The 12,220-nt window shown below is 42.7% G+C and overlaps 3 protein-coding genes across 15 annotated transcripts in view; 2 read left to right on the plus strand and 1 right to left on the minus strand.

Moving 5' to 3' along the window:
• Positions 1–1,716, plus strand: part of LOC1278919 (ryanodine receptor) — a 42,194-nt gene extending 40,478 nt beyond the window's left edge. For all 13 annotated transcript variants that reach the window (XM_061659399.1, XM_061659398.1, XM_061659404.1 and 10 more), the window contains one exon: positions 8–1,716. In XM_061659399.1, coding sequence (XP_061515383.1) covers positions 8–223 — 216 coding nt within the window. In that variant the 3' untranslated portion in view covers positions 224–1,716. The remainder of the gene's footprint in view (positions 1–7) is intronic.
• A 2,711-nt stretch (positions 1,717–4,427) lies between these two features.
• On the minus strand, positions 4,428–9,297 carry LOC1278918 (zinc finger protein 37). Its single transcript, XM_318560.5, has 6 exons — positions 9,189–9,297; positions 8,672–9,082; positions 7,856–8,593; positions 5,445–6,183; positions 4,716–5,343; positions 4,428–4,644 (listed from the first exon to the last, which is right to left on the minus strand). The coding sequence occupies exons 1-5, from the start codon at positions 9,189–9,191 to the stop codon at positions 4,718–4,720; spliced, it is 2,517 nt and encodes an 838-aa protein (XP_318560.5). The 5' UTR covers positions 9,192–9,297; the 3' UTR covers positions 4,428–4,644; positions 4,716–4,717.
• LOC1278917 (transmembrane protein 60) lies at positions 6,928–7,791 on the plus strand. Its single transcript, XM_318559.4, has one exon. It carries the CDS (start codon positions 7,096–7,098, stop codon positions 7,519–7,521), a length of 426 nt encoding a protein of 141 aa, XP_318559.3. The 5' UTR covers positions 6,928–7,095; the 3' UTR covers positions 7,522–7,791.
• Positions 9,298–12,220: the final 2,923 nt, after the last annotated feature.

Genomic DNA, 12,220 nt, shown 5'->3' on the forward strand with positions numbered 1-12,220 from the left:
AACACAGGTACCTCACGGGTTCGATACGCACGTCGCCCAGGAGCACAATCTCGCCAACTACATGTTCTTCCTGATGCATTTAATCAACAAACCAGACACGGAGTACACCGGTCAGGAGACGTACGTGTGGAATATGTATCAGCAGCGATGCTGGGACTTCTTCCCCGTCGGTGACTGCTTCAGAAAGCAGTACGAAGATGAGCTGGGTGGTGGCGGTAGCTAAAATCTGCTGCACGGGCCACCAGCGACGATCCCACTACCAACCACTGTCGATGTGACCTAACCTTTCTAAGTGGCGTGCGGTGACCAAACCACAAACCACAAAAAAACGAACACCCAACATAACCAAAGAACAACCGAACAATCATACAAAACAATAGGCAACACCTGCTGCTCTGATCGAACATATTCGGGCGGGTAGAAGTAGCTAGACAGCCGCACGAATGTGTACGGTAATTGTAAAGATTTGTATGTAGATTTTTGCTCCCTTTATCTAAGCCAACTTACATCTTCTACAGCCAGTGTTTTGTCCTACTAGCAAGAGTTACGATCTTATACGACCCGTTTTTTCTACCACTCCTCCTTTGTGTCCCTCTTGTAGTGATGGTGATTTGGAAGCAGAATTTAACGGTTCCTTTAGAAAAAAGGTTCCCCCCTCGAAAGGCAATCACATTACAAAGACACAAAGCTTTTCATTACAATCGCACATCACACACCACACATTTGTTCCAAAATCCTTTGCATATCAAGATCGAGAGCTCTCTGCAGCCTATCTTCACACACCTCTCTTGGGTCGATTTTATTCACATTCACAACCAGGACGCTTTCTCCCATTTAGCCCGTTCTGGTTGTGCTCGATAGAAGCAACACAAAAAAAGTGTCCAACAACAAAAAGACGTACACCACCATTAGGGATTTGGTATTGAATCGATCGATTTCGAAGAAATTATTTCAGAACCGCAAAGTAGCGCGTTCTTACTATTAGTGCACAGGTGGTTTGTGCGTAAGCGGCTCAGTTTTTGAGTGCAAAACCACGTGTCGTGATCTCCGGCTGCCCAAGCCACTCCGACACGACATTCGACAGTGAATCGAACGATACACCCGCCCCACTATGCCGGCCCCCATTAGTCCCTTATTGTTCGTTAGATTTGGTTTAGAATGTAATGATTTGATACCCACAAAAAAAAACTTCGTTCTTTCGTTGAGTTATTGAGCAACCCTGTCATAGCGTAAAACACTTTTCGAACAGCACTTTTGTACCATTTTGCTAGTGAAACGCTAACGAAAGAGAAGACACAAGTTATAGTTTATAGTTTTTTTTTTTTTAATTGAACTGCTTTTTTACGCACCAATGCCTATTCTGCCAATGCTGCCTTCATATTGATTTTGCTATTTACATGTTCAAACGATTGTTGTTATTACGATATGTTATGCTATGGTCCCGAGCTCGAACTATGCATCCCGCTGCTGGGGGTGTGGGACCTACTTAGGAGTTAGTTTTACTTGGTATGATTGAGCAAACACACGCTTTAAAATTTGAACCGAAACCGATCGACCGACCGGGGAGAAGGAAGCAACGGAAAATACCAAACAAATCAATCGTACACACTGACAACTAGTAAATAGTAGTTATCTACATTTTAAATAAAACAAAAGAAAGATTCTAGTTAACTTATGAGAATTTTTAAGTAAATAAAATTCAATTATTGAAATCTATCGCACGGTTCGTGTTCGTGATGGACTATGATAAAAGAAATGAATAGATGAAACGATTTAATCAATAAGATGGAGGTAAGTAACAAGAAGATGAGAATACTCACTCTGTTCCGTAGAAGTAGTAGAATTTGAATGTCTAACTCAGTCTTGTTCCAAAATCCTTTGCATATCAAGATCGAGAGCTCTCTGCAGCCTATCTTCACACACCTCTCTTGGGTCGATTTTATTCACATTCACAACCAGGACGCTTTCTCCCATTTAGCCCGTTCTGGTTGTGCTCGATAGAAGCAACACAAAAAAAGTGTCCAACAACAAAAAGACGTACACCACCATTAGGGGTTTGGTATTGAATCGATCGATTTCGAAGAAATTATTTCAGAACCGCAAAGTAGCGCGTTCTTACTATTAGTGCACAGGTGGTTTGTGCGTAAGCGGCTCAGTTTTTGAGTGCAAAACCACGTGTCGTGATCTCCGGCTGCCCAAGCCACTCCGACACGACATTCGACAGTGAATCGAACGATACACCCGCCCCACTATGCCGGCCCCCATTAGTCCCTTATTGTTCGTTAGATTTGGTTTAGAATGTAATGATTTGATACCCACAAAAAAAAACTTCGTTCTTTCGTTGAGTTATTGAGCAACCCTGTCATAGCGTAAAACACTTTTCGAACAGCACTTTTGTACCATTTTGCTAGTGAAACGCTAACGAAAGAGAAGACACAAGTTATAGTTTATAGTTTTTTTTTTTTTTAAATTGAACTGCTTTTTTACGCACCAATGCCTATTCTGCCAATGCTGCCTTCATATTGATTTTGCTATTTACATGTTCAAACGATTGTTGTTATTACGATATGTTATGCTATGGTCCCGAGCTCGAACTATGCATCCCGCTGCTGGGGGTGTGGGACCTACTTAGGAGTTAGTTTTACTTGGTATGATTGAGCAAACACACGCTTTAAAATTTGAACCGAAACCGATCGACCGACCGGGGAGAAGGAAGCAACGGAAAATACCAAACAAATCAATCGTACACACTGACAACTAGTAAATAGTAGTTATCTACATCTTAAATAAAACAAAAGAAAGATTCTAGTTAACTTATGAGAATTTTTAAGTAAATAAAATTCAATTATTGAAATCTATCGCACGGTTCGTGTTCGTGATGGACTATGATAGAAGAAATGAATAGATGAAACGATTTAATCAATAAGATGGAGGTAAGTAACAAGAAGATGAGAATACTCACTCTGTTCCGTAGAAGTAGTAGAATTTGAATGTCTAACTCAGTCTTTAAAGAATCATGGAAAAACAAAGCACTAAACAAATCATTTCATAACTCTTTTGCGATTCAACTCACCCACCCACCCTATGCCCTGATGAATGATTCGTTCTAAGTTTTGACTAATGACTCACTCTTTATCGTATTCAAATCTGAGGCTACGCTCTGGGTATCGAACAAGACATCAGACTCGAGCGAACGTATAGATTTATATGGCTGACTGACTGACAAGAATTATGTCTTATTGGACAGCTTTGCCCTTTTCGGATTCAACTCAATCTGTCGCTCTCTCTCTCTGTATCCCAAAGAAGGACTCACTCTTTTTGAAATTTAACTCCCTAAACTATTGTGAATTAAATATAAAAAATATAACCATACAAAATATAGTAATTAGTTAAGCGATTTATAAGCTTTTCCAAGGTTTTTTGTTTGCTTCCCGAAATTTTATGGATGTTTCCCATAGTTTTTGAACCATTTCCACGATTTATTTGGCATTTTTCAGATTTTTTCAATCAATTGTAGGGATTTCCAATCGGGCGATTTCCATGAATCGTGGCAACGATCCAAAATTGTATGGGAAATGATGAATAATTTGAGAGACGAGCCCTAGAAATTACGGAAACCGTCCCCATAAATCGTAGGGAACCCTGTCTTCTTCTTCTTCTTCTTCTTCTTCTTCTTCTTCTTCTTCTTCTTCTTTTTCTTCTTCTTCTTCTTCTTCTTCGATTTGGCGTAACGTCCTACGCAGACATACCGCCCTATACAAACTTTCGAGACTTTATTCAATACCACGCAGCCGGATAGTCAATCCTTGCTACGGGGAGACGGTCCATTCTAGGCTTGAACCCATGACGGGCATGTTATGGAGTCGTCACTGCACCACGGAACCGTGCTGTATGTATGTTGATTCCCTACATTCATTTGCTGGATTCAACTCTCTCACTTACTTTCGCTACCTATACATCTCTATCTTCATCACCATCACTATACAAATGCATCTAATTTTCTAAACTACACATCCCTGCTAAAAATTCCGAAATTCTGCAGGCGTGTATGTTTCGTCGACCATTACGAAAGCAGAATCAGCTACTCAATCGGAATAAATACTATATCGGGTCAAATTTGCAAAGGGACAAATTTACTAACCGTTCCATGACTAAGACAGCTCAAAGTACAGTTCTTGGTGCGGAATAAAAAAAGGGTTAGTTCCTCGACCAATAGATTTTCTGGATCAGTTTTTAGTTTGATGTGGATTTAAATAAATTCCAGCTTTAGTTCCCAGACTCCAGCTTTAGTTGTGGGTTCAGGATCAGTTCCAGGATTGTTATCGATTCAACATCAGTTCTAGATCTAGCATAAATTGAGGATCAGTTTCAAAACCGAAATGAGATCAGGATCATTTTAAAACTAGCAATGCACAGTAGTGAAACAATTTTACTAAAAAAAGAACCATCTGTTCTACACAAAGCTTTATTTGTTTGTTAAGTCTTATCTACTACCATACACTAAAAACATGTACAGATTATTCTGCTGACTAAAACGACCAAGAGACCAGCTTGCTTTTGGATGCAATATAATGCTTTTGTCCAAAAGCGTACGAAACTATAGCGTTCGTTCAGCTAGTTTTCCCTCCAATACTGAAGGCAGTGCTGCAAATGTAATGGAAAAGCAAATGAATAATCCTTTCCATTTCAACAAACCGAACTGCTATCACACTTACCTCTATTCCGCTTCCAACTCACCGTCCACATTATCATCGTCACAAATGTACGTTAACTGTACGTTCTCCTCATCCGAACCCTCCATCTCCTGGCCCTGCTCGCCCTCACCCGTACCATCGGTCACGTACGTGTCCGTCTCAAACTCCAGCGTACGGTTGGCGCTAATGCGCGGCTGGTTCACCACGATCGTATCACTCAGATGGCCCACCTCCTGCATGTGCGTGTACAGATGCGATTTGCGCATAAAACCGGCACCGCACGTGACACACTCGAACGGTTTCTTGTCACTGTGCACGTACCGGTGCGCATTGCGATTGTCCTGACTGGTGAACGTCCGATGGCACACCTCGCAGGCGTACGGTTTGATGCCGGTATGGATTCGCTTATGCTTTTGAAAGTGTTCCGGATAGACGAAGGTCGCGTGGCAGAGATCACACTTGTACGGTCGCTCACCAGTGTGCATCGCCCTGATGTGGTAGGTGAGCAATCGGCGCCGTTTAAAGGCCGCATCACATCGATCGCACTTAAACCGTTTGTCATTCAAATGCGTCATCCGCCGGTGCGAATGAAGATTTGACCGTTGCGCAAAGCTTGCATCGCACATATCGCACGCAAACGGTTTTTCACCTGCCGCAAAAAGAATAGGCGATACGAGCAAAAGAATTAAGATTATTTGCTTTACAAAATCCCTCGTCCTCGTTTCCCTCCAACCTTCCCTTCTTTCTTACCTGTGTGAATACGCTCGTGGTCTAGCAGCTCCGCCTTGCGCGCAAACTTTTTGCCACACTCCCGGCAAGCGAACGCCTTATCCGCACTGTGTATCACCATGTGCACGTTTAAATTGTGCTGCGTGAAGAACTTCTTCCGGCACACGGCACACTCGTACTCGCGCACCGCCCGATGCGTCCGCTCGTGCTGTACCAGATTGTGCCGGCTGTAGAACGAATTGCCGCACTCGTTGCACACGAAGGTGCGGGGACGCTCGTTGTGCGTTTTCTGGTGCACCGCTAGCGCATACTTGGAGGAGAAGTCTTTCGCACACAGGTCACACTTGTACGGTCGCAGCCCGGCGTGCTTGTTCATGTGCACATCGTAGAACGCTTTCGAGGTATACTTCTTGTTGCAAACCTCGCAGCTCCAGATCATGTTCGTGACGTGCGACGTTCGCGAGTGCATTTTACGGTGCAGCTCAAGGGCGCGCTTGCTGGTGAACGTTTCGCTGCACACGTTGCAGCTTAATGAGACGCCGCGTTCCATGTCCTGATCGTCGGAGGCGCTGTGTTCGGCTAAATGGGCGACGTAAGATGGTTTCTGGAAAAATATGACATCACACAACTCGCACAGGTGCGTTTGTTGACCATGCTCTTCGGCCAAGTGGTGGGCCATGCTTTTCAGACAGTCCGCCTTAACCGGATCGTCCGTAGAGCAAACGGTACAGTAGTAGTCGGTTCCAACTTTAACGTAAAACTGTAGGGAAGTGAAATATTATTAAGATTGTTTGGCGTTGGTAAGTTTGGTATATTCTCTGTTCTCTGGTATATTATTCCGACCAATAGTGATTGGAAATTAAAAAAAAAAAAAAACAGAAAATAACGGACTGGAATTGGTAGGTTCACGAAGTTCGAATACAAAGATAGGATGGATTTGGAACATTTCGATAATCTACCGTTCCGACTGAACCTACCGTCCCGGCAAACCTACTAGGATCAGAATTTGAAAAATCAAATAAAAACCCTATTTCCTATCCTTACATTTGAGGAACGGAATGAACCTACTGACTTCGCTTGCGAACGCGCATCACTATTGTCCAATCATGTTTTAGATATGATTTGCTAACGACAAACGTGGCCGGAACAGTAGATGTCTTGAATAGAGGTGTGCCCAAAGAACCAGAACCGTACGATTCATTCAGTTCATTCTAAAGAACGAACGACCTACGTACGCGACAGATTTTGCGGATTTCGCCTGCGTAACTTTATGTAAAAAATAATTGCTTGGTAATATTTTTATATGAAGTCTAACGTTCGATTTCGCAAAAAAGCCATCGTGTGGAAAAAATGTAACGCAATTAACGTATTTAATGTTTAAAACTCGGACCATAAATTCAAATCCATCATTTTGACGGTTTCTTTATCTGTTTCCCTTTTCAATGTGAAACATTTAACACAAAAAAGAAGTCGATGAAATAATTCATCTTGAAAACATACATTTCCTTGACAGCCACCGCTTCGCTAGTTGACAGCTGCCGCTAGCGATATAAACAAAACAATTCACTGTTTTTCCTTCACGAAGCAATTAACACGATCGCTGCTTCCGCTCCGGAATACCAACTCACACCAATTCGTGCCAACCATTGCGTGAAACGCCTAATCTCCCCGAATGGGTTTCGTACAGCGCGCGCTCTTCACCTGGTTCATTCTGCTAGTGTTTCTGGTGGTGCTCTGTCTGCGGCTCGAAAACCGAATCTACTGGAACTGGTTCCTCGTCTTCATACCGCTATGGCTGTACGACGTGATACTGGTGGCGTGGGCCGTGATCGAAATCGTGCAAAGGCAGCACGCAAATCGGCTCATCTCACTGCACCACTACAAGTACTACGTGGTTGGGATAGTGTTGAAAATTTTCTCCCAAATCACTATCTGCCTGAAGCTCGAGTACAAATCGATACCGATGTACGTGATGATGATTCCGATCTGGATGTTGCTAGCACTGCTGATCGTTTTCGTTGGAACGCACCTGCAACCGAAACCGCGCTCGATCGGCTCGAACCGCAGCAACCGCCAGTCGGCGGGCGTATCCTCCTGAGGGTATTTGAAACTTCGCGTATGCGAAATCGAACCAAGCGCTACGGAGTAACAACAGCAGTAGCAGGATGGCGAATCCTTTCCGTAAAGAAGTAGAGGAAACGCAAAAAAAAACAACCGAACCGTGTCGGTAGCAAGACTTCAACAAAAATAGCTGTATATTGTACCGTTTCACTATTGTAACGCTTTTTTAAACTTAAGAAAATTGTACTAATGCGTTTGTACTGTTAGAAACCATCTCATAATGTAATAAATTACTCTTTAAAACAAACTTTCCATTCCATGATGTTAAAGGACGTAAAATGGTGTATAAAATGTAGTTAAAAGCGACTCACCGGTTGTAAAGGTTCCTCCTGCTGAGATGGTGACGGTGAACGCGATCTGGTCACATTCGCGTTTTCCAACATCAGCGAGGGGGATGACGTTGATTCCCCAATCTCATACGCCTCGTGTGCGCTGATCTGCGATGCACTATCAATAATCACATCATCATACTCTAACAAATTTCCGGCATTGACACTTTCCAGCGCCTTCGTTACCGTCTCAGACTGTTCCTCCGTATCACTGAGCGTTTCTATGACGTCATTATAAACGCAGTAAATCGATGTGCCATCTTCACCAGCTACTTCAACGATTGTTTCGTTCGATTCTAGCATAAACCGGTGCAGCGTTTCCTCTTCGGACAGTTCCTGACCAACGGTTTGCGTGTCGTCAGTATCAATTGGCAGCAACTTTGAGGTGGCTTGCTCTAGCTTCCCAATAAGTGACGCTTCTGGAGCGTTTTCCTCCATCAGTGCCGAATCGATCGGCTGCAGCTGCTCACTTTCTTCCGAAGGAGGTGTAAACAATTCTTCCTTAATATGCCCAACCGGATGGGGAGTTTCTTCTCCCAGCGCAGCTGTGGGACGTATTAGAGAAATGGATGGCATACTTCCTTCATTTGATTCTGTTATCGTTTCCCACTCGATACCCAATTTGGGCAGCTCACTATCAAGCTGCTCGCTGGATGAATTAAGGTGTATGTCATCCGGGTTCAGCGCTTCCATATCGCCAAACATATCTTCCATCGAAAGCTGGAAATTACACAAAAAGAATAAAAAGATAATTCAGCTTTGTTTAAATTCGCTCCTACCACCACAGCAATTACTTACAAAGTCCTTGTTGAAAGTTTGGAGATCATTTTCCAAGTTGCCACCGTCTTCTACTGCCACGAGGCCCTCTTTCAGATCCTTTTCCGTCAGGCCGGTAAGCTTCATTACGGTTTGATTGTAGGTCATCGTTAGCTTTGTCCGTATGGCTTCCATGCGCTGAACGAGCGAATGATACTCGAGGCATTCCATATTACAGTTCACACAAATGATCTGGGAATGGCACAGTTCCGGCGTTAGCTCGATGTCTAGGATGTCGCCCAGAATCTTTGCCCGCGATAGGGACTCGTCCGGCTCGGCAAACAGATGGTAAAATCCATCCTGAAGGGCTGGGAAGTGGCACAGATAGCAGTACGGATAGAGCTGTGCATCTTCGTCGACCGGGACGGGATCGGGAGCTGCGTCTTCCGTACTCTAAAACGAAAGTCAATTGTAGCGTTTAAAATTCAGCATTTAATTGAACGCAATACGTTCTCGATAGATGAAAAAATGTTACAGATATTAGATTATTTCTCCTTACCATCTTGAGCAGCAGTAGTTTGTTTACGTTCGGCAAATGTGTGTTTGACAAAGATTGGTCTTTTTGACGTTTCTACGGCCGCGGGTTTGACAGCACATGGTTCTGTGAAATATTTCACACGTGGATTGTTTACGAACGTTGAAATTTTACACTATGGGTCGAAATCACGAACGGTGAAAATAGGAATTATTTAATTTTTGCAAATAAAAACAAAAACCGAGTTTTATTTATTAGAATAGAAAAATCAGAACCATCTCGAGAAGATGTCTATTTGATTACGAGATAACAGAAAATAGTATGTAATATCCTGGAGATTTGACCCCTGATAAGACCATAGTGCTCAATCAGATCAGAATATGACCATCTCCGTGACAACTGTGCGATAATCTGAATGTCAAAATAAAGATCATTCGTTTACGGATCGTTGTACTGACAACACCTTCAGCCTTCTGTTAATTCTTCTGCCTTGCCATTTTGTGCCTCTGTTACAAGTTCAACGTTTAATACAAATTGGTAAAACTCGAGGTTTTACAAGTATGATTATAACCGTATTTTCGGATGTACACAGATTAAACTAAACGACAGCATTATTCGGAATCTGCTCCGGAATCAGAATTAGCTCCGGAATCGAAATCATAATAGCATCTATAATATTTTTGTCCCAAGGAGATCTTCCACCACAAATCTTGCTGAATTTGTTAGTTACTGCTTCGACAACATGGATCGTGGTACTCAAGTTGATGCAGTATATATCGACTTCAGGGCTGCGTTCGATAGTATCTCTCATGATATTCTACTCTCGAAGCTAAAAAAACTCGGTTTTCTCGACTGGCACATCACCTGGCTGCGTTCTTATTTAACTGGTCGTTCGTACTACATAAACATAGGATCTCATCGTTCTCACTCCTTCACCAGCTCCTCCGGTGTGCCTCAAGGGAGTAATTTGGGACCGCTACTCTTCCTCATCTATATAAATGATCTATCTTTCGTTTTACCGCCAGGCCAACACCTAATGTACGCCGACGATGTAAAAATATTCGCTCCAGTTAGAAACGACAGTGACTGTGTACGCCTTCAAACGATCCTTGAGAATCTGGATAGCTGGTGCAGCAGAAACGCCCTCCAAGTGTGTGCTGATAAATGCCAGTGTATATCATTCAGCAGAGCCCGTCACCCCATCACGTTTACATACACTATGCTCAACACGGCTTTGGCTCGCACGACATGTATCCGTGATCTGGGGGTGCTACTCGATCAGAAGATGTCATTTCGCCCTCACATTGATAGCGTTGTTGCGAAGGGAAATCAGCTACTTGGTTTAATTACGCGGACCTGTAGCGAGTTTACCGATCCCATGTGCGTCAAGTCTATCTTCTGTGCCATCGTAAGGTCGTGCCTGGAGTACTGCTGTCCGATCTGGTGCCCGCTTGGTGTTGGTGACATCAATCGCCTCGAAGCCATTCAACGGAGACTCACCAGGTACGCGGTTCGACTCCTTCCATGGCAATCCCAGCACGCTCGGCCCACCTACCATCAGCGGTGTCTGCTTCTCGGACTTGAACCACTCTGCTCTCGACGTAAAAACGCCCAATGCCTTTTCATATTCCGGCTCCTTAACGGAGAGATCGATTCCCCGGCATTACTAGCCAGCATCAATTTGTTCGCTCCCTGTCGGATTCTTAGATCCAATTTCCATCTCCGTGTACCGCGTACCCGCAACAACCATAGCCAGGGACACCCCATTATACGTATGTCCCTCGAGTTCAATGAAGTGTTAGATTTGTTCGATTTTAGTATGTCTACTTCTACGTTCAAGGAGAAATTGCGTCTACGTCACATTTAATGTTAGCTAGAGGTCTATTTATATGTTATAAATGATCATTGTCATATATATCTTAATTTAATTATAAGGTTGCCGATTAGACACGATGGTCCGTCGGTTGTGTATGAAAAATAAATAAATAATTGGAATTAGCTCTGGAATGAGAATCAGAAGAAAAAAGGAAAGCTCCATAGCTTCACTGATTTGCTCGATAGATGGCGTATTATAACTCATCATTATACAGATACGCTCGGTAATCCGCACCTTTTTAATCTGCACGCCAAGATCTATTAAGGAGAACAGGTCGAAGCACATAGAGTAAAGTGACAAGAAGCGATGGGAAAATTTTGACAGTTAAATTGAACATTGTTTACAAACGTCGTTAGGCAATCATAGTACCCACATACGTGTTTGTGCTATTGAGATTGTTGGTTGAGCCAGTATAGTTTTCATTGTGATACATTCTATAAATTGTAAACGAGAATAGTTTTCACATTGTGCTACTGTTTTCTACTTCTTATTGGTGTGTTTTTGTGATTGTGTGTGTTACAGGTAAGTTAACCAAACTATAAAACCAGGGTAATCATTTGAGTCAATGTAATACAAAACCATTAATATTACATGTTTTAAAGCAATTTCAGCAGGAGAATGTCTTCCTCGAATGCCTGTTCAGCATCCTTTTGCCAAAATACAAGATAATACGTAAATGAGTAAAAATGGTGACAAAAGAATGAAATATAAGAAGTATGACCATATACACTAAATCGTGCCCGAATATACACATAGGTATAAGTATATTTTTATTGGGGCGAAGAAAACTGAAAACACAATAACGTGTGCTAAGAAGTCGTTAATACGGTTTGCAACTGTTGCCTATTTGTTTGTAAACACTTTTTCATGAAACTGTCAAACGCAAGCTAAAAATGGCAACCTAGCAATGGCTTCTGCATCGACCTGTTCTCCTTAATAGATCTTGCTGCACGCGGTGAACAGTGTTCGATCTAAAGTAGTGAACTATGATTAAAAAAAATAATATTATCAAGTCAAAACGTCATTCGAAAGTCCGCACTCAATCAAGTGCGGATTACCGAGCGTATAGGGTAACTGTACCAGTTCGGCAGTGTACCTATTTTCAGCAGGGTAGCTAAAAACGTGAAATTCTGCACAAATGCGGTAAAAAATTTCACAAAATACAATTTTATAGTGAAGG

Source organism: Anopheles gambiae, chromosome 3 (assembly GCF_943734735.2).
Source record: "Anopheles gambiae chromosome 3, idAnoGambNW_F1_1, whole genome shotgun sequence".
NCBI classification, from domain to species: Eukaryota; Metazoa; Arthropoda; class Insecta; order Diptera; family Culicidae; genus Anopheles; species Anopheles gambiae.